We start from the raw sequence: 25,798 nt of genomic DNA, 5'->3' as shown, positions 1-25,798 counted from the left end.
AAAGCAAACTATAGTTTTTTCCTGATTGTGTAAGTAGCAGGAATAAAATTTTCTTACCCAACTTGTATAAAAACATATAAAAACCTGTGAATGAATACACATGAAGCTATATAGAGGCCAAAAGTTAATATTTCAGTCATCACACCAAAGAGCGGCTACTTCAAGGAATCTAAAATATAAAACATATTTAAAGTAATTTTGCAATATTTTGTTTGCTACCTAATACCATATGTGTTCATTCAGTTTTGAAGTCTTCAGTGAGAATCTATGTACAATGTAAATGGTCATAAATATAAACTGTTCCTAGATCAGTGACATCCTCACCAACTGTCCCCAGGTGGTGAGGACAGGGAAACTCACATCTGCCCCTCTGACCCTCAACAATGGCACGCCACAGGGGTGTGTTCCCAGCTCACATTTCCTGTGACCTCTCCTGGACTGATAACACCTCGCACCTGGTGAAGTAGGCTCAACAAAGGCTCTTCTTTCTAAGAAAGCTGAAACGGACTGGACTCTTTACTCACCTGCTCACTAACGTTTATAGGACCACAACTGAAAGCATCCTGTGCCTCAGTGTAACGGTGTGGTATGGGAGCTGCGTGGCACAGGAGAGAAAGGATTTAGCACGGGTGGTGAGGACAGCACATGATATTGTGGAATGTTGTCTACTGGATCTGGACACGGTTTATGTTGCACTAGTCCAGAAAAGGGACAGACACTTTGCTACAGACCCCACCCACCTGGGCAATGCACTGTTTGTCCCACTTCCATCAGGAAAACAATTCAGGAAAATCACACCAAAAACAAATGCACTCAGAAGCAGTTCCTTTCCCAAAGCAGTGAAGACAATCATCCCCCTGCAGGCAGACACTAAACATCCCTGCTGACAGTCAAACAAACCACCAGCCCATCTCAGACTGTTTCAGCACAAGCTGCACTTTATGTAAATACTAAATACTACATGGCACATTTCATTGTAGGAGAGACTTTAGGAGATAAACTATTAATTGTTTTAATTATTATTTAATTAAATAGTTAAATAAATGGTTTTGCCTGATAATGGATTGATGTCTTATATTCACATTTATTTATTTATTTAAACATTTAAAAATGGTCACATTTATATGTGTATTTAATGACTTGTTTTTGTTTTATATTGTGGTACTTTTGGCCCTCAAAAAGAATCAAATACGCTACTTATTCAAAAAGGGGGTAGTATTTTCTGACTTGCTGTTTACCGCTAGGCGGCGCTAATTCATCATTATGGGGGTTGCCTCTTTAAGAAAAAGAAAGAGGAAGAAAACGAAGAAGGAGCCGAATTGTGGCTGTTCCATACTGGTTTAATTGAATGAGGCTAAGGAGGAGCTAATTTTTTTGCTAATCAAAATATTAGAATAAAACGTCCACTATTCAGTCAGAAAGTCTGAGACTAAGGGGTAAGAACAACATCGCTGTATTCAGCTGGTTTAGGCATGCACCCGCCGGTTTTTTGCTGCAGTTCTTGGAGCATGCTAAGTGCTTAGCTAGCTAAGATAACGTTGCTAACAGCTAACACGTTTACACTGAGATCAAATAAATTATTAAGTGACTGTTGGCATTGGGTTTTATGCATGTTGTTTTCTTCTTGTGAGGCAAATGACATTGACTTATTATGATTCCGGATAAAACGCGTTTTTCAGACAGGTTTGGGGGGGAGGGATCTTGCGTTCGGAAGCTATCACTGCTAGCTCTTTGCGCGCACCGCATAGATTTGAAGTTGACTGAGTGTTTATGGCGTTTAGCAGTTTGTCCACACCACTGTTTCCCCGATTAAGGACTTCAGAAATGTTGGTCAATGTTTTCCACCTGGGTTCTGGTGCTAACTTTATTCAGCGAATAGGAGTCTCTGATCGCAGCTGGCCAGTTAACGCTCCCCGTTCTGAAAGAGTTCCACATGTTAGTTAGTGTTTACACATTGAGATCAACACTGCCCATTCTCTTCCCAATGAATAACCAACCAGTAAAGATTCAATCCTCCATCTGCGTGCGTAGTTGCTTACAGCTGTAAATATTGAAGTTATGCTGATGTGGAAATGCCAACTTTTTATACTTAAGCAATAGTAGGTATGCTGGTATACTTTACAAAACAGGTACATTTCAATACAGGCGATTTTTTTCCTAGAGAACTGAAAGGTTATTGTGGTCTTGTGCGTAGATCGACAAACAGTGTTTTAAAAGCTAAAGTTAATGGGCAATTTATGTCTCATTGTACATTGAAACTGTTTCCCATAATCACAAAAATGCATGTTTGATTTTCCAGATTTACCCAGGATACATTTAACAAACTAACAATCCTTTTAACAGCCAGTATAAATGTCAGTTACCAGACTGATATTAGTCTCGTTAATTGGCCATAGGCCCATGGTCTACTGTAGGATATGAAGTTTTCACCATTGAAGACGGCAACATAAAAAGTTCTGTCTTCTAACAAAAAGGCATTCATTTTCCATTCAAAGTAATCATTGTAGTTCAGTTCTGTAATTCAGATACAAATTTCTTATTTTTTAATGGATATTGCACATGAACTAGCAGACTTTTTCGTTAATTAGCCATGGTTTAGTCAGACCACAGTTTCAGCACCAAGCTCTGGCAATGACCGCAGCAGAAATGAGGAGAAAAACAAATATTCTTTGTCTGTTTAAGTCATTTTCCTATTTAAATGTAAGTTTTTTTTCTGCAATAGCTCAATGAATTTGAACAACTTAAAGGTTAGCAGTGTTGAGCAGCTAACCTTCAAAATGCAGTACATTGTCTCCGAAACAGACACACACCTTGCGATCTCACTGTGACTGCAGTTAGATACTCTGCTCCGCTCAGTGATTGCACAAACATGCAATAATGTCTGCTTTCAGCACTAATGCCGTATGTGTTTGCAGGTAACGAGCTGGCGCAGGTCGTGGGTTGTCCGTGGACAATGCGAGACAATGGCGGTAGCCTGGCCCAGAACCGCTGGCAGGGGGACCTGGGCCTGACTGCTGTGGGGCAGGACAGCACTGGAGGAGGTAAGCTCTTTAGAGAATGTTGGTCTCCACTATTAAAGGATCAAAATATTCTTCTAATTTATGCAATATTGCTTTCAGTATTTCTTGTTATTGTGTATGTTTCACAGTTGTGTTAATGTACCAGGGGCTGTACCAACACAAAAACTTTAAAGTTTTTATGTTTCTTTTAATAGCAACAATCAATTAGTATAACAGAAAAAACAATACAAACACAGCAGAATTTAACAGTTATTTAAAAAAACACTCATTTATGTATTGTAGTGGAATTTCCTTATCAAAGTGGGAGAGAAATTTTACTCATTAAAAGAGCAAAACCGGGCTTTGTCTTTATAAGTTTTATTCAAAGGCATTGCAGTGTTTGAATGACTGTCACTGAGCAAGTCAGTTAAGCAGAGCCACGAACACCATTTACCGTTTTTTCCGCACTATAAGGCGCACTTAAAAACCTTTAATTTTTTCAAAAATGACAGCGCGCCTTGTAATCCGGAGCGCCTTATATATGGATCAATTGGTTAATTGGTTGATCCATACTGGTTGTACACGGCGCTCTGTCAAAATGTTTCATTACGACTGGTAAACTACAAAGCCGCACCGCTTGCAGCATTACGGCTACCGTAGTCAGGGGTGTCGCCGAAGTAATAGCGGTAAACACCTGTACTGTGCTTACTCCTAGTCCAACACCACTTGTGTGTGTATAACGTTTGAATGTACTGTTGCAGGAATTGCCTGAACTATATGTGATTAGAAGCTCAGTGTGTGGGGTGTATGTTTCGTGTGTGTGTATGGAAGATGTTGACATTACTCCTCCGGACAGAGGTGGCGCTGTGTGCTGCCGTAGCTGAGAATCAAGAGTGAAGGAGTGACGTCGGTATTATTGTGTGTGTGGGGTGGGTAGAGACGGCGACCGGAGCAGCGGTGTATGAGTCTGTAAGCCCTGTGTTTTTACGTGCTGCAAAGTCATTAAAAAGATCCCTGAATCTCGTCAACAACTCAGTGTTTTGATGCTGTTTCTTCATGCTCAACTTAGCAACGTATGAGTGAGGGAGTTAACCCCGAGGAAACTAGTAACTTCGGCCCTGGAGAAAAGCGTCTCCCCTGTGTCATCAGACTACGGTCAGGGGACAGAAACAGGAAAGGTTAACAGTACTAACGTTTGATTTAGTGCATCAAACTGTTTCTTTTACGTGTTTACTGAATCAGGGAAAAGTTCCCTTTCACGTTTTAACTAACGTTTGATTTCAACTTCAACTTCATAGACTCCAATGCATTCCTAACGTGCGGTTGGCTCTATTCAATAGAATTCTATGTAGAGGAGACCTTACCATGAGAGTGAATGGAGTTATCAGAACGCTGGTTTGTAGTGTATTAATAAAGTTTGACTGACTGACTTATCTGACTGTTTTGTTGACATTCTCTTTAGCTCCATCTAGTGGATGCATAACGCAACCCCAGTCAAACGTTTGACTGCAGTAGCTTCTATTCTATGCGCCTTATAATACGGTGCGCCCTATATATGAAAAACGTTCTATAATAGGCCATTCATTGAAGGTGCGCCTTATAATCCGGTGCGCCTTATAGTGCGGAAAATACGGTACTTACAGTATTTATACCAAACATGACAGTGTTATCTCAACTTCAGAGAGTCTGTGTTTTATGGCCCTAGACCCTCCTCGGGTCAGAGGTAACAATGTTATCTAGGAACAGACCATCGGCTCTTCCTGAGACATCGCCCTAAATGGTTTAACCATTAAACCTCTAATAATGGCTTTTACAGCTTACAACACAGATGTTCAAAGAAGAGAGATAACCTAAAGGTCATACACTTTGGAACACTTACTGCAAGAATTTCCATCACAGTATCAGTCCTTGTATATCTCTATGTATTTTACATTTTCCTTTTTCTCTTCATCTGTCCTCATCTAGGTGTTTATCTCTGTATATCTGTCTAGCTTTATTCATCTATCTGTATCTATTAGTGATGGGCTACTATTCAAATTCTCAATCAGGATTAATTGCAATGTTGTGTAAAATTCAGTAGTGAATTCAAATGTTGTTTCGTGAACTTCCTTTAAAAGTACTTCTAAAAGAACAAAGTGTAAGCACAACTGGTTTGCAAACAATTCAAACCAAAAAATGCGCATTAACTGCAACATTCTGCAGTAAAAACACATTCGTTATAGTTTAATAGTTAATCAGATGTTAAAAATAATTAGCCGAATAAGGAAACACAGCAAGTGAATAGAGGACAAAGGCTGAACATTGAGACTCTACAGTTTCTGATATTCAGTTGGAGTTTATTGGTTCATGTTTTCCTGATGCATGTTTAACATGTTAATGACAGAGAAAGTAGAAGCTGTAAAGATGGGCTCATTTATACTTTTTCTGTTTTTTTTTTTTGTTATTCAACTAAAGATGCGCTTTATTCAAAGTTTTGGTCCATACGGGCTTCCATACAGGAACATAAACCACCATGATTGATTTCCATTTTCCTCGCTTCTCTGCTATCTCCAGCATTATTTAAAGAATAAATGTGAAAAAGTTAACTTTAGTATTTACATTATATTCCCCAGCGTTACTTACACCAAGAATTAAGTCGGTGTTTTCCTCCACCACAAGTTGGAAACAATACAGTTCCTCTCCTGCCGCAGTAAATTGATAACTTGTGAACACAGTCAGACGTTTTATTATTTACTACATACCGTGATTTTCTTGAGATGGAGATGATATTTTGTTTAAGTAAATATCTATGTATACAGTGTTATAACAAAAGAAGAAGACAAGGTTGAAGGTTTTAGAACTTTTTGTAGATTGTTACATGTCTGTGGTGCATGGTAGGAAAATTCTGTTTTCCCAAAGTCTGTCAAATCTCTGGGGACATTCAAAAGGAACCAAATGGCAGCTACTAGAGCTGAAAGAGAGTAGCTCACTGAGGTACGCTGGGAGTTTACCAGCCAAGCCTTATTAATAAAACCATACTAATGTTATTGTCTATGGATGGTGTCCAACCAGCTAAATCATAGAGAATACAGGGATGAGTATGATCACAGTATGATCCACAGAATCAAGGTTCCTGAAACAGGACGAGGCCTCCAGCATGTACAACACATTACTGTAATCAGTCATGGATAGATAGATGGCTTTAACTGGGTTTTTTTTGCAAACAAAAAAAACAAGACTTATTTCTAAAATGGCAAACAATTTTCATGTTGAGTTTCTTAGCTAGATTGGACTTTAAACTTTTTCATCAATCCACATTACCTAATAATTATAGAAGGACACCTTTTCAATCACATTGTCAAACGTAAAAATGCAAGCAAGCTTTTGATAAAAGAATAATTTTTGTTTTCTGGGTGTTTAAAACTATTTTTAGACCCTTCTTTATAGTCTAAGTTCTTTATAATGAGAGAAATAAAGTTTGAAGTTTGTTTTATCACCTGTGCTGCAGAGGGAACAGATGAGTAGACGATTATATAATCTTGATACAAATTTGTCTGGACCCACGAGCAGTTTTCTTGCAATGTGAATATGTGAAATGTGTGTCAGGCCACCAAAAGACAGGATGTAATGTAAGAGCAGCGCTTTTGAGTAGAAAAAGGAGTAAGAGTTTGAAAATATCTTGTGGGGCTATGTGTGTTAGTAAAGAGGTGCAGACACATAAATACATTTAAAAACCAAAGTAGCAACAGAAACCCCAATGAGACAGACTTCCTTCTTGGTGCTTTCTTCTTCTTGATCAGCGCAACACTGGCCCCAAAACAATGTAATCCAAATGCATGACTTTGTTTGGTCCGGTCTAAAAAAAAAAACTGTGTGATAGCAAACCAGGACAACTGAAGGTGTGAATTTCTTCACTTTTACTGATCCCTGGTCCAATCTCTGGACCCGACCAGTAGTGTGAACGCTCCCTTAACCAGGACTGAAAGATTTGGGACAGTAATTATTTATTTTAGAGCTATCGCCATAACACATGCAGCTTTCCCAGTTTTAGGTCTTGTCAATTGGAGACCAAAATTTAAAAAATGAGCAATGGGCACATCGGTTATATCTGCTGCAACCTTTAGAGGGATCAGAGTTGTCTGAGCCTGCATATTTGTTTTTAGTTAATGTTAAATCAGCTTAAAAATAGATTTTTTTGCATGGAAAGCTGAATGCTTTGACCATTTTGCCACCTAACCGATTTTTCTCCTGTTTTGTTTAGGAGGGATTCCTGGAGACCACCTCATTGTCCCAGTGTCAGGCCACAGTGTATCCAGCTCCATGCACCTCAGGCTCGGGCAGAAAGAAAAACTGTGGACAGGACAGTATGTCGAAGATGAGGAAGAGGATGGGCCTGGTGGAATTGAAGCAATTGGTGATGAGGAAGAAGTAAATAATCTGTATGAAGATGATATAGAGGATTTTCAAGTCAAAGGCTGGGGAAAAAATGGACAAGAGGAAGATGGGGATGAGGTGGAAGAGAATGAAGAGCAGAAGAAGGTGGAGTGGGAAGTCCCAGATTTTCCCTGCCAGTCAAACCCATACAGTCGATTGCAACACCACCAAAATCATGGACCACGACATAGGGAAGAAAAACTTGGTGACCCATCTGTAGAGAATATTGTCTCCCCATCTGAAGTCACTGGCTTGTTTGGGTCCCAGTTCAGCAGATACCGGGCCCTGAAGAGGCTCAGACGCTTGCGACGCATGCGGTCTTATGGAGTTCTTGGATTTCAGCTCGCCCAGCACTGGAAGAGCTGGCGCCAGAAGGCTCGATGGATCACCTTAGCTGGGCACCAGTGGAGTCGGAGACGGCAAACGTACAATATGTACGGCAGACTAAGGAGGACAAAAAACTTTCCACCATTTTACAATAATGATGAGGATGACAGCCAAGAGGAGCGTTTAACAGGTACCCATATTGAAATGCCGAATTTACTTCATAATCATTGCAGCCTGTTTCTGTCGCTAATGAATACTGCTCACGAACGTACAGCTAGCATTAATTCCAACTAGTTTGCATGCCACAAACCATCACACACAGGAAATGGTCAAATATAATTCTGGAAATAAACCTACCCTCAGATTTATGTTTTTTTTTTTTTTTTTTTTTTTTTTCAGCCAAATTGTTATGTTAAGTTTAGCCAGAAATTTGTGAATACATACAGGTCCTTCTCAAAATATTAGCATATTGTGATAAAGTTCTTATTTTCCATAATGTCATGATAAAAATTGAACATTCATATATTTTAGATTCATTGCACACTAACTGAAATATTTCAGGTCTTTTATTGTCTTAATACGGATGATTTTGGCATACAGCTCATGAAAACCCAAAATTCCTATCTCACATAATTAGCATATTATTAAAAGGGTCTCTAAACGAGCTATGAACCTAATCATCTGAATCAACGAGTTAACTCTAAACACCTGCAAAAGATTCCTGAGGCCTTTAAAACTCCCAGCCTGGTTCATCACTCAAAACCCCAATCATGGGTAAGACTGCCGACCTGACTGCTGTCCAGAAGGCCACTATTGACACCCTCAAGCAAGAGGGTAAAACACAGAAAGACATTTCTGAACGAATAGGCTGTTCCCAGAGTGCTGTATCAAGGCACCTTAGTGGGAAGTCTGTGGGAAGGAAAAAGTGTGGCAGAAAACGCTGCACAACGAGAAGAGGTGACCGGACCCTGAGGAAGATTTTGGAGAAGGGCCGATTCCAGACCTTGGGGGACCAGCGGAAGCAGTGGACTGAGTCTGGAGTAGAAACATCCAGAGCCACCGTGTACAGGCGTGTGCAGGAAATGGGCTACAGGTGCCGCATTCCCCAGGTCAAGCCACTTTTGAACCAGAAACAGCGGCAGAAGCGCCTGACCTGGGCTACAGAGAAGCAGCACTGGACTGTTGCTCAGTGGTCCAAAGTACTTTTTTCGGATGAAAGCAAATTCTGCTTTTGGAGCACTTCATGCTTCCATCTGCTGAAAAGCTTTATGGAGATGAAGATTTCATTTTTCAGCACGACCTGGCACCTGCTCACAGTGCCAAAACCACTGGTAAATGGTTTACTGACCATGGTATCACTGTGCTCAATTGGCCTGCCAACTCTCCTGACCTGAACTCCATAGAGAATCTGTGGGATATTGTGAAGAGAACGTTGAGAGACTCAAGACCCAACACTCTGGATGAGCTAAAGGCCGCTATCGAAGCATCCTGGGCCTCCATAAGACCTCAGCAGTGCCACAGGCTGATTGCCTCCATGCCACGCCGCATTGAAGCAGTCATTTCTGCAAAAGGATTCCCGACCAAGTATTGAGTGCATAACTGTACATGATTATTTGAAGGTTGACGTTTTTTGTATTAAAAACACTTTTCTTTTATTGGTCGGATGAAATATGCTAATTTTGTGAGATAGGAATTTTGGGTTTTCATGAGCTGTATGCCAAAATCATCCATATTAAGACAATAAAAGACCTGAAATATTTCAGTTAGTGTGCAATGAATCTAAAATATATGAATGTTAAATTTTCATCATGACATTATGGAAAATAATGAACTTTATCACAATATGCTAATATTTTGAGAAGGACCTGTATTTCCCCAGATTGCGTCTTATTAACAGTGTTATTGAAATTTTAGGTCAGTGAATAATCAGACCATAATGATTGAATTACTCAGCTAATTGAAGCAACAGTAAGCTGTAGAATAGGTGATTCTCAGGGAAGCAGTGGAAGCAGGAATCCTAGTGGCATCACAGTACCCGATGGGGTCGTTGCAGGACTAAAATTAAAACCCAATACAAGAGCCTAAGCTGCTTCCTGTGACCAGTAAATAGAAAGAAAACTCCAAGGTAATACATTCTCGTTTGGTATGAACTTGTTAAAATACTTTTAAATCTCACGGAAGACACACAAAAGAAAAAGAGGAGGATTCCAAATTTTACTCACCTAGCTTTAAAACAGAGACCCTCATCTTATGTCTAAATATGTAAAATGGCCTTAATGCCATCTGCAGTTTTACTACATAGCCATGCTGTTGCACTAGATTATTTCCCTGGCACCATCAGGTGTTTTAAGGTCACAATACAACTTAAAAGTTCCAATCTTATTTTATTCAAAAACATTGAACAGTAATCGTGAAACAATACAAATTTGTTTTAATTGCACATGAGGTAGTGCTCTCAAATATAAATTAAACATTTACAGTATTGCAGTTCCTTTGGTCTTGCATTTTTCACATTTTTAAAAATAAACAAAATTTGCAGAGTAGGTTAGACAAGTAAATAGGATCGGTGAATAAGATGGGTTTTACATGTAAGTAATGACTGATTACTGATTGATCGGCTGGCCGATCAGTTGGCGCAACCCTAAATTATTATATCTACTGAATGAAAAAAGGACTTACAGGTTTTCTATAAGTGCTAATGTTACACATTTACATGTCACGGTTTGAAATGAAAGAGTTTGTTAAAAGTTTATTTCCTTTTGTGTACTAGATATGCAGTTAAATGGCCCTTCTTCAGACAAGCAAGGAGACAAAATGAGACGCGAAGTGGGTGTCAGACCAGTGGAAGTGGCTCTTAGTGAAGAACACACAAAATGTGTAACTGGTATGGATGTTAGCAGTGTGCTTTTTTCAAATATCTCATTGTTTTAGCAGTTTTCAACTATTTAAATTCAATGTGAGGTCAGCTGCCAACAAAATGATCTTACAACATCTTAAAACATTTCTACCTCCTAGAGATGTCAACCTGTGCTTGATTCATGTCCTGGCTGTCTTCTCTGTTAGGCATTCTGGAAGAGTCTCTACAGCAGTATGGCAGCTTGATTCCCATCCATGTTGATGACATTGTGGGAAAGCTTCAGGAAGTTTTCCATGAAAGCTTTTCACAACCACACAGGTCAGAGATGCTGCTCACCTCTTGTTTGTGTTTGTGTCTATATAATTCAATTTAGTTCATTTATATAGCGCCACGAGACAACACGTTGTCTCAAGGCACTTCACAAAAGCAGGTCCATACATTCCAATTAATCCTAATCATTGGACAGTGCAGTCAGATTCAGTTATTTATTCAAATTGGATAAAACGTTTTTCTATGTAAGGAAACCCAGCAGATTGCATCCAGTCAGTGACTTGCAGCATTCACTCCTCCTGGATGAGCATGTAGAGACAGTGGACAGTAACTGGCGTTGACTTTGCAGCAATCCTTCATACTGAGCATGCATGTAGCAACAGTGGAGAGGAAAAACTCCCTTTTAACAGGAAGAAACCTCCAGCAGAACCATGCTCAGTGTGAGCGGCCATCTGCCACGACCGACTGGAGGTTTGAGAGAACAGAGCAGAGACACAAAAAGAACACAGAAGCACTGATCCAGGAGTACTTTCTATGGGAAGGAAAAGTAAATGTTAATAGATGTAGCTCCTTTAGTCATTTCATCTAGAAAGAAAGAACAGATAAACTCTGAGCCAGTTTTCAAGGTTAGAGTCTGAAAGAGAGCACATAGAGTTAGTCACAGTAGAAGCTCAGTCAATTGCCATGTCTAGGAGAGAGAAAGGATTAAACACTAAAAGACAGGGCCATATGGATCATCGGTAGAGGGTGAGCATTAAGTTGTTGCCAGCAGATGCTCGGACGATTCCCCTCTCCAGAAAGGTGTCACAGGTAGACACAGAGTCAGGCCAGGTGTAGCTTCTAGGAAGAGAAAAGAGAGAACAACGTTAAAAGCTGAAATAACAGCAAATAATGCAGAATTGGAGAGTAGTGTGAGAATGTAGCGAAGAGGGTGAAAGTGGTCATTATGTCCTCCAGCAGCCTAAGCCTATAGCAGCATAACTACAGAGATAGTTTGAGTTCAGATTATTTAGTTAAACGGCGCTTATTTACAACAATGTCGTCTCAAGGAACCCCACAAAGGGTCCCACTGATGGTCATTGTTATACTAAAAACCACAAGGATTGGGATACCTCTCTCTGTCAGACTGATTATAACCATTCGAAATAGAAGGGGTCGTACAGGTAGCAGAAATGGACGGTGTGTTTGTACCTCAACCATAACTGAGCCGGTTTAGGCTAAACCTGACTCCCCCTTACTCCAACCAACAGGGTGGGAGGAAGGCTCCCTTCCTGATAAACCAAGACACTTTAACTATAAGCTTTATCAAAAAGGAAAGTTATAAGCCTAGCCTTAAAAGTAGACAGGGTGTCTGCCTCACGGACTAAACCTGGGAGCTGGTTCCACAGGAGAGGAGCCTGATAACTAAAGGATCTGCCTCCAATTCTACTTCTAGAGACTCTAAGAACAACCAGTGAAACTGCAGTATGAGAACAAAGTGCTCTGTTAGGAACATATGGAACAATCAGATCTCTGATGTATGATATAATATGGGATGATGCCCCCCTCCATGAAGGTGCCACAGCTAAATACAAAGCCAGGCCAGATGTATCTTCTAGGAAGAGAAAAAACAGAGAGAGAACATAAAGTTAAAAGCTGAAATAACAGCAAATAACCCAAAATTGGAGAGTAGTATGAGAATATAGCAGAGAGAGTAAAAGTGGTCATTATGTCATCCAGCAGCCTAAGCCTATAGCAGCATAACTACAGAGATAGCTCAGGATAACCTAAGGCACTCTAACTATAAGTTTTATCAAAAAGGAAAGTTTAAAGCCTGACCTAGCCTAGGAGAAATATAATCTTTCATTTTCATCTGAACTCTTGCTGCAGCATTTTGGATCACCTGAAGGCTTTTAACTGCGTTTTGTGGACATGCTGATAGTAACGAATTACAATAGTCCAGCCTTGAAGTAACAAATGCATGGACCAGTTTTTCAACATCACTCCTGGACAGGATATTTCTAATTTTGGCAATGTTGTGCCAATGTTGTTGGCAATGAGGTGAAAGAAGGAAATCCTAGAAACTTGTTTAATATGGGATTTAAATTACATGTCCTGGTCACAAATAACACCATGGTTTTTTACTTTATTACCTGAGGTCAATTTAATGCCATCCACATTAATTGATTGCCTAAGCACTTTTTTTTTTTTTTTTTTTTTTTTTTTTTCAAAGATTCCGGTCCAAAGACTGCAACTTCTGTCAGAAAATGTAAAGTCATCCAAGTTTTTATATTTTCCAAGACATACCTGTAGTGTATCTAACTGGTTGGGCTCATCAGGATTTATGGATAAGTAAAGCTGAGTATCATCAGCGTAACAGTGAAAATTTATTCTATGCTGCCCAATAATTTGACCTATTGGAACCTTGATTTCCGAATGACATGCAGAATTTGCTTTCATCCGAAAAAAGTACTTCGGACCACTGAGCAACAGTCCAGTGCTGCTTCTCTGTAGCCCAGGTCTGGGGAATGCGGCACCTGTAGCCCATTTCCTGCACACGCCTGTGCACGGTGGCTCTGGATGTTTCTACTCCAGACTCAGTCCACTGCTTCCGCAGGTCCCCCAAGGTCTGGAATCGGCCCTTCTCCACAATCTTCCTCAGGGTCCGGTCACCTCTTCTCGTTGTGCAGCGTTTTCTGCCACAGTTTTTCCTTCCCACAGACTTCCCACTGAGGTGCCTTGATACAGCACTCTGGGAACAGCCTATTCGTTCAGAAATTTCTTTCTGTGTCTTACCCTCTTGCTTGAGGGTGTCAATAGTGGCCTTCTGGACAGCAGTCAGGTCGGCAGTCTTACCCATGATTGGGGTTTTGAGTGATGAACCAGGCTGGGAGTTTTAAAGGCCTCAGGAATCTTTTGCAGGTGTTTAGAGTTAACTCGTTGATTCAGATGATTAGGTTCATAGCTCGTTTAGAAACCCTTTTAATGATATGCTAATTTTGTGAGATAGGAATTTTGGGTTTTCATGAGCTGTATGCCAAAATCATCCGTATTAAGACAATAAAAGACCTGAAATATTTCAGTTAGTGTGCAATGAATCTAAAATATATGAATGTTAAATTTTCATCATGACATTATGGAAAATAATGAACTTTATCACAATATGCTAATATTTTGAGAAGGACCTGTATATAGTAAAGAGAATTGGCCCAAGTACTGAACCATGTGGTACTCCACAATTAACCCTGGAGTTTAAAGATGATTTATCATTTACATGAACAAACTGGAATCTGTCAGACAAATAAGATTTAAACCAGCCTAGTGCTGTTCCCCTGATCCCTACAGCATATTCCAGCCTTTCTAAGAGAATATTGTGATCGACTGTATCAAATGCAGCACTGAGATCATAAGTTCTATATTATTTGTCACTCATTACAGAAAGTCAAACACATATAGAATTGTTACACATATAGTAAAATATTTCAAGCCTTTATTAATTTTGATGATTATGGCTTACATATAATGAAAACCCCAAATTTAGTGTCTATGAAGGTTAAATCTTGGAAACTCATGGTGTCCCACCGTAATCTGCCAATTAACTCAAAACATCTACAAAGTTCTTCTGAGCCTCTAAGTGTTCTCTCAGTCTGGGTCAATAGGAGACACAACCATGGGGAAGACTGCTGACTGGACAAATGTCTAGAAGACAGTCACTGACACCCTCCAGGGGGTCATTGTTGAAGAAGTTTGTTAACAGTTTATTCCAAGTATATTTATAGAAAGTTGAGTGGGAGGGAAAAGTGGGTAGGAATAGGTGAATCAGCAACAGCGATAACCACAGCCAGTAGAGGATTGTCAACATTCAGTTCAAGAATTTAGAGGAGCTTCACAAGGAGTGGACTGAGACTGGAATCAGTTCATAAAGAGCCACTATGCACAGATTAATCCTACACATGAGCTACAAGCATCTTACCTGGGCTAAGGAGAAGTCCAAAGTCCTCTTTTCAGATTAAAGTTTGGAAATCAAGGTCCCAGAGTCTGAAGGGAGAGTTTAGAGGCACAGAATCCACATGGCTTGAAGTCCAGTGAGATGTTTCCACAGTCAGTTATGATTTAGGGTGCCATGTCATCTACTGGTGTTGGTCTACTGGGTTCTATGAAGTCCACATTTAATGCCGCCATCTACTAGGAACTTTTAGAGCACTTCCTGCTTCCATCTGCTGAAAAGCTTGCCAGCAGGACCTGGTACTGACCCACACTCCCAAAGATACCAAAAGCTGGTCCAATAACCATGTTGTTACTGTGGCTGATTGGCCAGCAGACTGGTCTGACCTGAATCCCATAGAGAATCTATAAGGTAACTGTCAAGAGGAAGATGAGGGACACCAAAACCAATGATGCAGGTGACCTGAAGGCAGCTATTAAAGAAACCTGGGCTTCCATTACATCTCAGCAGAACCACAGGCTGCTTGTCTCTATGTCACGCTGCATTGATGCAGTAATTCATGTGAAAGGAGCCCCAACCAAGTATGAAATGTATAGAAAAACATAATATTTTGAAGCCTGACATTTAAAATCTTGTTTTTTATTGATCTTGTATAATATTCTAAGTTTCTGAGACTGATTATTGGGTTTTCATTATCTGTAAATCATAATCATCCAAATTACAAGAAATAAAGGCTTGAAATATTTCAGTCTATGTGTAATGAATCTATATAATATGAGAGTTTGAACTTCTGTTTGAACGTTTTCACGATGTTCTGATTTTTGTAGCTGTACCTGTATAAGCACTGATTTCCATATCATATGGTTCTTTTAAAGGAAAGGGGTGGTCCAGCATCTCATTCAATCCTTTCAACGTTCATCTGGGTCTGCAGTGGCTAAAACATTCAGAGTCAACTACAAGCGCCATGTTTTGACCATGGATGACCTGGGCACTCTGTATGGACAGAACTGGCTCAATGACCAGGTACAACACTACTACACATTACACAACACAGTACAACGACTTTCTGCCATCGCAGTAATGGCCAAATGTGTTGCCAGTAAAACTAAAGGCTGTTTTGCTGCTTCAACATTTATTTCCTATGTTCCAAGGACATTTATTAATAATGCAAGCAAGTGAATGAAATGAAAAATTGAACTTTTACACCTTACTTACATTTATTTTTAGATGTACCTGTAAGTTAAATAATTGCTCAGTATTAGTCCAGTTCTCCTTGGTTCAGTCAAAGACGCTCCGTGTGCTGCGATCTGATTTGGAAATAAAGGTACTTCATCTGAGGGTGATCTGTCCAGACAGACAGCCATGGGAAAGACAAAACTGGACTTCTCTCATTCAGGGTGAATCAGATAAAATACAACAGAACATCTATAGAGATTTTTATCATTTAGGGGTGGGCTAGGCCTGCTGGTGTAATATACTGCAGCAAATGAGAAACGTATCAGTGTCATGCAGTCTGCATCAGTTCCAATGAATCCCCTTTTTTTAGGAACTTCATCCTAGTAACAGCTTCCTAGCTAAATGTGGCGATACAGTCTTTAACTAGGACTTATTAAGTCAACATGTATGTGAGACAGCATTCTCTGAAAAGAAAAATCAGAAGATTGAACTCAGGATCTCCCTCGCCATAACCTGCATGTAGCGCTCTATCCTGTTAAGACATTGATTTAACTGAGAATCATAATTGCTCCAGGAATATATTAAATGCTGATACAAGTTTTATGTTAGAGGTTTTTTTTATCTGGGGATAAAGAACCTTGTGTTCTTTTTTTTCTCTCGCTTGCCTGTGAAGTCATGGTTGTTGGTGGAGAAACTCTGTTCTGATTTTCCCCACTTTGCTCCTCTGTTTTATAACATGATCAGGCGCCCATTCGAGTGTCGGTTGTAACGCTAGCATAGCTAGCTTCGGGGATTCATCCTTCCGCTTTTCCTGTGCATCTGCCTCATATGCAAAATACCCCTGACCAACACCCCCTTTAGCCTCGTCAACTAAAGAGGGTCCCAAAAGACTTACTTGCCATTTTCCAGAAGTTTCAACTTTCAAGCAGCAGAAGTCTACTGTTTGATTTCTATGATTGTTGAGTTGAGCCCCTGCAGGTAGGGGAGGGGCAGAGTTTCTGTGTTTCTGCAGCTATGCTGGGTGAAACTTCTGCTTGGGAACATTAAAATGGCTGTTTGTATTCACTTTGAAATGAGTGTCTTAAGAATTCCTTTTTTTTTTCCTATTTAATAAATAGATCTATTGAATATTCTGACAACCCTAGACTTTAAGTTTTTTTCTTGGACAGAAGTGGCTTTTTTCTTGTATTCTCATCGCAAAGCCCATTTTCTTTGACTCCCTGTGAATTGAAATACTTCTACACTCATGTGCTGCCTGTGTTGAGCTAGCGCTGCACTGGTGGCTACACAATTCTGTAGCACACTCGTTAGGAAGAGGCCATCTCGCTTCTTCGTGGATATCCTAAAGTTTCCGTTACATTTACTGGACTGAAGGGGTTTCACACATGCAGCCATTTTGATGAAGGTCAATGAAGGCTGCAGACATTTCTGGGAGGGAAGCCATTCCTAATGCAATAGGGCAATGATTTCAAGCACATGAATCCATGTTTTGGAGCAGTTAGTCTGTTATTTAGATGAATGGTTATTTTAGTTGGACTCTTTCAGATCTTCACCTGGGCTGATGGTTTGACTATACTGAAAGGAACTTGACTAATGATTTGCGCCAGGGCACAGTGAGGGAGGAATTTGTTTTGTTGCTACAAGACAATAACATTTTCTACAGTGCATTAATGCACTTCCGAGCCCTATAAAACCAGTTCTAAAAACAGTGATGCAGCCAAATGTCCAAAATATTTGTCCCTTCTAAAATTTTTGGTTAGAGCTGATGATTTTAAAATTCCGTTTGCATCCATGGAGCATCTTTCCATCTTTGATACGAATGTTTGATGTGTTTTGTATAGATTATGAACATGTACGGTGACCTCGTCATGGATTCTGTTCCAGATAAGGTAAGAAAATAAAGACATTTTCCTTTATATTCTGCCTCAGCCAAGAATCTGTTCAGATTCAGCTGTTTACTTGTTGCCAGCACAACTGGGACCAGATCAGCACCACATCTTGTGTCTTTTGTTGAGGGATTTTTGTGGCCATTTAGACTTGGTGAAACTTTGTAACATGTAATCTAGGGTTCCTTATTCAAGAGATAACCCTTAAACATGGATGGTGTGGTGCAGATTTGTTTTTGCTGTGCCATTCCTAACAGTGTGGAAAAACTGTAGGTGATAAAAAGGAACCATGGATGCACCTGGCATCATTCAGGCTGCCTGTTCAACCAAATGGGTTACTGTGTGTTACAAACATATCTTTTTTTGTTTATTCAACTTGAAATGTGCAGGTGTTGCTGCATAGTTAAACTGGTGAACCAGTAGTTTAAGAGATTTAGTCTTCCTTATGTAATATGTACCACGTTGAAGATGTAGGTTTATCCAGTATATATAAAACCTGCCCTATTATATCTAGGTTCTAACTTCTCCTATCAGTGGTTCTTATATGATAAAGACCATGCAGCTTTTGTGCTGACGATTGAACAACCTGTGTGCAAACACAATGTTGAGCTTCTAGACAAAATATTCATGGAATCACAGTGAGAAACAAAGCGCATGTGTTCCTGCGTTTAATGTTCAGGGGCCTCATGTATGACAGAGTGCGCAGCTTTCATACTAAACATTTGCGGTAGGGAGAAATTCTGACGCTTTCTGCGCAGAAAAAAAATCCGATGTACGGAACCGTGCGTGGACTCGTCCCTGCACACGTAGCTTTCATATATCCAAATTTGCGGTGAATTGGGTGCAAATTTGGACCGCCCGGTCCCCGCCCCTAAATACATATGCAAAGTAGTATAAATAGCTGGAAGTTACCTGTCGCAGGTCCAAATAACCATGGCAACGGTGCTGTGACAGTCAAAAGAACCGTTTCCTGTTGGCAGAAAAATGCTCGGAGAGACTGTCTACCAACCATGAGGGATGTTTGTAGTGAATTAAAGCAAACCAACTACTACTTGAATGACATCAGTGACTCAAACCTGACTGAATATCAAACATTTGTCGTCTCAAACCTGTTTAGTTCTACAATGTGTCTATCTGAACCAAACGGCGCTGACTAGCTGCTGCACTAAGGTCATTCATAGCTCAATGCTGATCATCATAATGACGTGAATATGCCTCCTATATTTCTATTAGGAAGACCGCACCGCACACACTATGTGAAATCCTTTAAATCTTTACAACCATTCAGGACGTCACACAAAAAAATAGAAAATTACCTAGAAGCAGCCATTGTGCATGGAGGTTTGTTCCCAACACAACTATTATTATTCAATGAATTCTAATTATTTTGATAGTATAAAGGAATCATGAGTTGAAGAGACCATTGTACCACTGCTCATCACAAATAGGTTGCACATGAATTCAATTTCTACTCATAAAAGCATTTTATACTATAAGGGCTGGTGCCCTTATAGCAATGTGGGTCCAGTCCATAGTTCTGATTACATTCAGAAATCATCTCCTCACTGCAAATGAGAGCCACAGTTTAGGGGAACTTTATATATCAGAGCAACATACGGATGAGGTCGACCCATATGGCTGGCATGGCCCGGCTCAGGGATGACTGTTAAATACCCGACCTGTCAGTCAGCTCCCTCTGAAAAGCACCTGTTGAAAAGATTGTAATGTAGTGAGAACTGGCACCGGCGACGCAATGTTCCTCCTGGTTTCCCTCGGTAACACTGAGGCCAGCTCCGTGCAGAGCTCTAAAATAATTGCCCTGGGAAATCTAAACCGGCTAATAAGTCCTGCATCATCATGTGCCAGCAGGTCAGTAAGATCTCTGAACAAAACGCTTCCTCCAACTTCTTCCATCCTCCAGCTGAGCCAAATCTGCCATCGTTCCACAATAATGCACCTCTTTATGCAGCTATTCATGGACATGAGTGATTGTCTACATCTGTCCACCTTAGGAATCATGGAACCTGACTTGTTAGGAATTAATCTGCTGATCCGACACCGTTTTCCTTTTCAGTGAGAATGAAAGTGACCCTTAGATGATTCACATGCATTTTATGCTCCTCAGCGCACAGAAAGATGAACATTTCCATCTACAGGTGACAGAAACAGAGGAAGTTTGACAGTTTATATTTGACTGAGGTTGTTCAATCATTTTCTGAGGTGTGTTACGTTACTGTAAGAGGCTAAAGGTGATTCAGTTCCATCGCTCTGGTTTAAACCATGAAAGCTCAAACTTATGAAGAAACATCAGGTTTGATGGGTCATGAATTACATAAAACTGAATGAAGTCATATTTCAGTGGATTTAGCTGAGTTTTAAAAAAGTTTGCGTGGATTTACGCACACTTTCACCAAACGTTCATTTTTGTGCGTGCACGAGTACGTTTCATACATGAGGCCCCTGGTCCGGTTCTGTTTTGTTTTTTAACTGTCTCAACAAAGTGATTCTTATTCTGATTCTGAAAGTGGCAATACATTAAAACCATCTAGGCCAAGTAGTAGTAAAGTAATAGAAAATGTCAGCTCTTTTTGAACATGTAAAGAATTTTGTAATCTATATAGGTGATTAAACACTGACAAGCACTATGTAGAACAAGTTGTTTGTTCCACTACTAGAAAGGTAACAGCAGGAGTCCATTGTTATATACTTTCAAATGTTTTGTCGTTCTCAGGTCCACTTTTTCAACAGCTTCTTTTATGATAAACTAAGGACAAAAGGATATGAAGGAGTTAAACGGTGGACAAAAAATGTAAGTAGATGCTGTTCCTCTTTCTAATTATTTTGTTATTGTTTGAGGGTCTGTCAAACACATTTAATTGTGGATATAAAAATCATGGCACCGAAGCTTGTTTCATTTAGAAAACTTTATTAGTACTTTGAACAGCAACAAACTGAGCTGCTTATTGAGACACAGGCAGACAACAGCCAACACAGCTGTGCTCTCCACATAATAAGGCAGCTCCATGCCCCCTGCTGATCTAACTTATCTGTTCAGTTCATATTAGTGCTGCTTAAGTCAGTTATGGTCAATCCTAGGCTTACAAATCACTTTCATCATTTTCTTTGTTTTTAACAGCTCTCTGGGTGCTACTTTGTTCCTTCCTCTCTTGTCAGGTGGACATCTTTCAGAAAGATCTGTTGTTGATTCCTATCCACCTGGAGGTCCACTGGTCACTCGTCAGTGTTGACATTCCACGCCGTACCATCACCTACTTTGACTCCCAGCGGACTCTCAACAGGCGCTGCCCGAAGGTAAGACAAGCCCTCCACATGAGGTCTGCAGATCCTCTTTACTGGGACATAATCCATAGCTATAAACTGTAAACTAATAAATATGACATAAATCTGATATCAGTATTGGAAGTTTAACAAATGACCATTTTATCAGCTGGAAAAGGATTTCAGTGGTGTAAACATCTCTTGTACCTCGCTGTACATCAGTTTGTTTTTTCTAATAATCTAAAGAACTGGTTAAGGACGTAAAATTGAATAATTTCTGACATTTCTATCAAGTGTTCCCTTTAGAAATAATCTGTTATTTAGTTTTAATACCTTATTATCCAGGTATTAATATATTGCTTATCTTGCTACACTTCTGGCTTCAGTTCTGACCCAGAAACCAGGGTCAGTGTAGAAATGACTCAGAGGAGCCTTTTAGGGCATCTCAACTTGGAAATTCCTTGTTTGTTATGCAGAAGAATGCGTCCATTATTCTGTTCAAAACTAACTTCTGCCTTTTCCTATCCAGATTTTATTTTCTGAGTAAAATATCCAATGATAAAAATAAACAAATCATAAAAAATAAATTAGTTATGATTTTGTAAAATTGGGATACAGGATTTTCTCTGTTAAGCCATTCTAGTTCCTTCCTAAAGAGAAACATCAATGCTAAACCGAGGAGCACTTTATGACTGAGGTATTTGCAGGATCACAGCACAGATGTTACACAGCTGTTTTAAATGAAGATTTATTGCCAGATGGCATCATGGTCAATAAAACGCTGCAGGTAGAGTGTTGTTGAATGTGTTGGGTTTTTAAATATAAACCCTTGTCCTTTTCTTGGTGTCTCTCCTTTTATTATTCCAGCATATTTTCAAGTATCTTCAGGCTGAGGCCATAAAAAAAGACCAACGAGACTTTTTGACAGACTGGAAAGGCTTTTTTAAAATGGTAAATATGTGCTTTTGTTTTCATTCTTTCTGTACATTCTTCATCAATGTCTTGCCCAAGGGTGGCGGTGTTCTGAGACATGTAATTACTTTTACTGTTGCTACTAAGTTCAAGTATTCTTATAAATATCTATCAATATAAATATTAATAGATTACAGTTGTTGCCATTTCACAACAACGCTCAAGGCACTTTACAAAAAACCAAAATATAATTTATGCTCAGAAATATGTAGTTGGTTCAATCATACGGACCGATTTAATGTCAAATACATGCATTCCAATTTAATCTTAGTTATAAAACAATGCTGTTCAGGTTAATATTCAAATTGGTAGAGTTGCATCGAGCCCCTTCCCAGCAAGCTCCTGAATGAGCACGTAGCCACAGCGGTCAGTAGATTGCATGTTATCAGTATCTTAGCAGCAATCCTTCATACTAAACATGCATGTGATACAAGCATAGAGGAAACTCCCCTTCTAGCAGGAAGAGGCCTCCAGCAGAACCTGGCCCAATGTGGGGTCCATCTGCATTGACCGATTGGGGGTTTGGGAGGACAGAGCATACACGCCAAAAAACCATTGATGTGTTGGGAAAGAAACTGAGGAAATGTTTTTCGTGCTGTTTAGACATTGATTTAGAATGCTGTATTTACACCCACCACTGAAGCTGACCTGAGGAAGGCTTCACTTGGCAATAAATATATAAAACTGATCATTCTCAGTTTGAAAGCAGAACGCCCAAGCAGGGGATGTGATACTGAGTGATGCATTAAGGAGTGTTACTATGGAGGTCAATCAGCAGTTGTGGCGACATATTTTGTTTGGTTTCAATGGGATGTGACTGGCTAACATTAATAATGTGTTTCCTATGTTACAGAACGTGGGTCGTCAGAACAATGACAGTGACTGTGGCGCTTTTGTACTGCAGGTACGTTTCTCGTGTTGTGGTTCTTACATTTCCAAATTATTGGCAACTCTTCCTTCAGCTTCAAGTCTGGAACTTGGACTGTTATTTAACTGCTGTCGGAGTGCTCCTGTTTATTAATAGCTGGAGTTTGGTGATAAATCTGTAAAGTTTTCTTAGTGAATGTTATCAGCCAGCCAAAAGCAGAAAGAATGGTACATTCGATTTCTACTCGGAAGTCAGAATTACAGACTTCCAAATTGAATAAATCAGCAGGAACCCATGAAGGGCAAATTCTAACTTGGGATGTTTTAGCTTCCTCCCAAACATGGATCTTAAAAACAGACTCATGACTTGCTTATACAATGTTGTGTTAGTTGCAGAAGTTATTTGTCCTTCTGATGGCTTTTAGTTAATCAAATCTGTCACAAAGCATTATACAAAGTTTATTTGTGATCATGATCCCTCTATGTTTAAACACCTTTGATGCAGATAAATACAATAATAATAATTAAGCACAGCAATGAACAAAACTCCCTGGTGTTTCCACTTCCAACTGGAGCACAGGTAAGGTGCGTTGAGTTCCAACCTCCAAGGCAAACAGATCTCAGTTTTGGTCCTGGTTTAGTTTGGTTTGCTGTTCATACTAACATTTTGTATCAAACCAGACTTCCCATTAATACATTTGGATCCAGACCACCGTTTACAGGGCAACTTTTGTTGCTAGTGAAACTTCAGAATCGATTGTTTAACTACAGTTGCTTGTTAGACTCAGTTGGAGATATGTCAACGTTTGCATTTTTACAGTCACAATGTACTAGTGTTACACGAACAAAACAAAATGTCCTGCATGCAAAGTCTGATCCTACCACACCATAATGATCAGCAGCTACAAATTTTATAGAAACATAACTGAAGTCTAGAATCAGCTTTGGTGTGTCAGTATGTCTGAAGAGTTGAAATAACACATGAGAAAACTGTTTATTCTAAGGCAGACAATGGCCCGCCCTCTTTAAATGGATTCTTGACCACTCTTTGATTGCGGACCGAAGTTGCCTCCTTGTTGACATTGTTGCAGCAGCTTTTAAAGCCTAAAACAAATTGGTTAAAGATGGCCTGTTCTGAATAATCAGCTATTTGTCCAAAACAGCTGAGTTTGGGGTAGCTCTTGCATTTATTTTAAATTAGGCATAACCTTTAGGTGTTTTATGGAAATACATTCAAGCAAATAACAATATAAAAAGACCTGGTAATGAAAGCAGTGTTACAGGTTTGATTCCTTTTTTCCAGATCCATTAGGGGTAAAACTGTGACACATAGTTTTCCAGCACATGAATGAAACTGTACATAGAACTACAGGTTAAGCATTTTCTAAATGATTACCATCACTATGTTCTGGTCATATCTAGTTATTATTTCCTAGTCTGTTTCAGTGGATATCTTAAAGCCAGTCATTGTTCTGTTACAGCCTGTCAAGGTTGTATCACTGTAGCAGAGCTGTTATGTAGCTGGCTTTTACCTTGATGATTGTTACAGTGTCATTCTCTGTACAACTCAGTAACTTTATATCTCATTTTTCCTGCACCATTCTATAGTACTGCAAGTGTTTGGCACTAGGACAGCCATTTAACTTTGGGCAGCAGGATATGCCCCGTCTAAGGAGGCAAATGTACAAAGAACTGTGCCACTGCAAGCTCACCCTGTGACCTTGCACCCCTAACTCGCCCGGATCCCAACAACACAGAGGGACTAAAATCAGAAGGACAAGAAGAGCAAACAACATGCTGGACAACAGAAGATCTAAAGAAAAACGGTGACTCTTAAAGCAAGCAATCATTTCTAACACATCTGATAGTTTCCCATTTTGATTAGTCTTTTCTTCCCTCTGTTTGCCCTTTTAAAACTTGTTTGGAGTTCTCACAACAGCTACTTCACTGTGTTTGACAGAGACCAAGTCAAGTTTCAGTTCTGTGATTGATTTAGTCATCTTGCCCTAGTTCACTTATCTTTCAGTCTAGACTGAAAGATAAACAGTATGAAGATGATGTTGGAAGAATCCAGGTCCTGCAGTAAAACCTGCTTTCATGTAACAATGTAAAACAATCTGAAGCAGTCTGTGTAAGCTTGTGATTGAAAAGTACCTGTCAGTTTTCCATTCATTCAGTCCATCGCTGCAGGTGATGTTTTAGCAAATCCAACACTAACACTGCAGAAACTGAAATGCTACAGCCGGGTATTTGGACATTGTCATCTGTGTAGTACAATGTGGCATTTTGATGTGTATTATATTTTTTAAAAAGATCAGTCAGTGTGTTTTAGCAGGATTGGAACTGATGGAAATAATGAATTCTGCTGCCAGAAACCAGCTTTCTTGTGGCATGTGACGAAGGAAATAAGAATTGTACATTTTTTAAGTACACTTTTACCTGGCTTAGATGCCAGAAGCTTTATGCCTTTTCCAGTAAAACAAAGTAAACAGCTAAATGTGAGAGATTGGATCTGCATCAGTCTGAAAGCAGCCCAAACAAAGCATATTGATACAATGGCCCGAAACCGGGGTACCTTTTCGTTTCATTTATCTTTTTGTGTTTGCTGTCAGTAAATGTGGTGATATACTTGTTGCTTTAAACAAATGATGTAAAAAACAACTATGAATTTGTTCTTTTGGAGCAAGTTCCAAATGTTCTGTTTAGAATTTCTTTGATAAAAGCCATTTTGGTTAGGACCACAACAGCTACACAACAGGCACAGTATGCCCACAATGGAGTTGCAGTTCTTTCTTCTTTTTTTTAAATAATAAATAATAAAAGACAA

General features: G+C 39.6%; 1 protein-coding gene across 2 annotated transcripts; it reads left to right on the top strand.

Annotated features, from left to right (window-relative positions):
* Nucleotides 1-1,280: 1,280 nt before the first annotated feature.
* On the top strand, nt 1,281-25,798 carry LOC124881244 (sentrin-specific protease 5-like). 2 transcript variants are annotated; one of them, XM_047386787.1, is made up of 13 exons: nt 1,281-1,436; nt 2,916-3,041; nt 7,240-7,929; nt 10,510-10,623; nt 10,803-10,914; nt 13,079-13,114; nt 15,667-15,814; nt 17,809-17,856; nt 20,585-20,662; nt 21,028-21,165; nt 22,000-22,083; nt 22,958-23,008; nt 24,580-25,798. In XM_047386787.1, exons 2-13 carry the CDS (start codon nt 2,954-2,956, stop codon nt 24,688-24,690), a joined length of 1,698 nt encoding a protein of 565 aa, XP_047242743.1. In that variant the 5' UTR covers nt 1,281-1,436; nt 2,916-2,953; the 3' UTR covers nt 24,691-25,798. The 2 variants fall into 2 exon arrangements, with proteins under 2 accessions (XP_047242743.1, XP_047242744.1); XM_047386788.1 differs by lacking the exon at nt 13,079-13,114 and having other exon boundaries at nt 1,283-1,436.

The sequence above is a fragment of the Girardinichthys multiradiatus genome, chromosome 14, assembly GCF_021462225.1.
Source record: "Girardinichthys multiradiatus isolate DD_20200921_A chromosome 14, DD_fGirMul_XY1, whole genome shotgun sequence".
Lineage (NCBI taxonomy): Eukaryota > Metazoa > Chordata > Actinopteri > Cyprinodontiformes > Goodeidae > Girardinichthys > Girardinichthys multiradiatus.
This window is presented reverse-complemented; position numbering and strand designations above follow the sequence as displayed.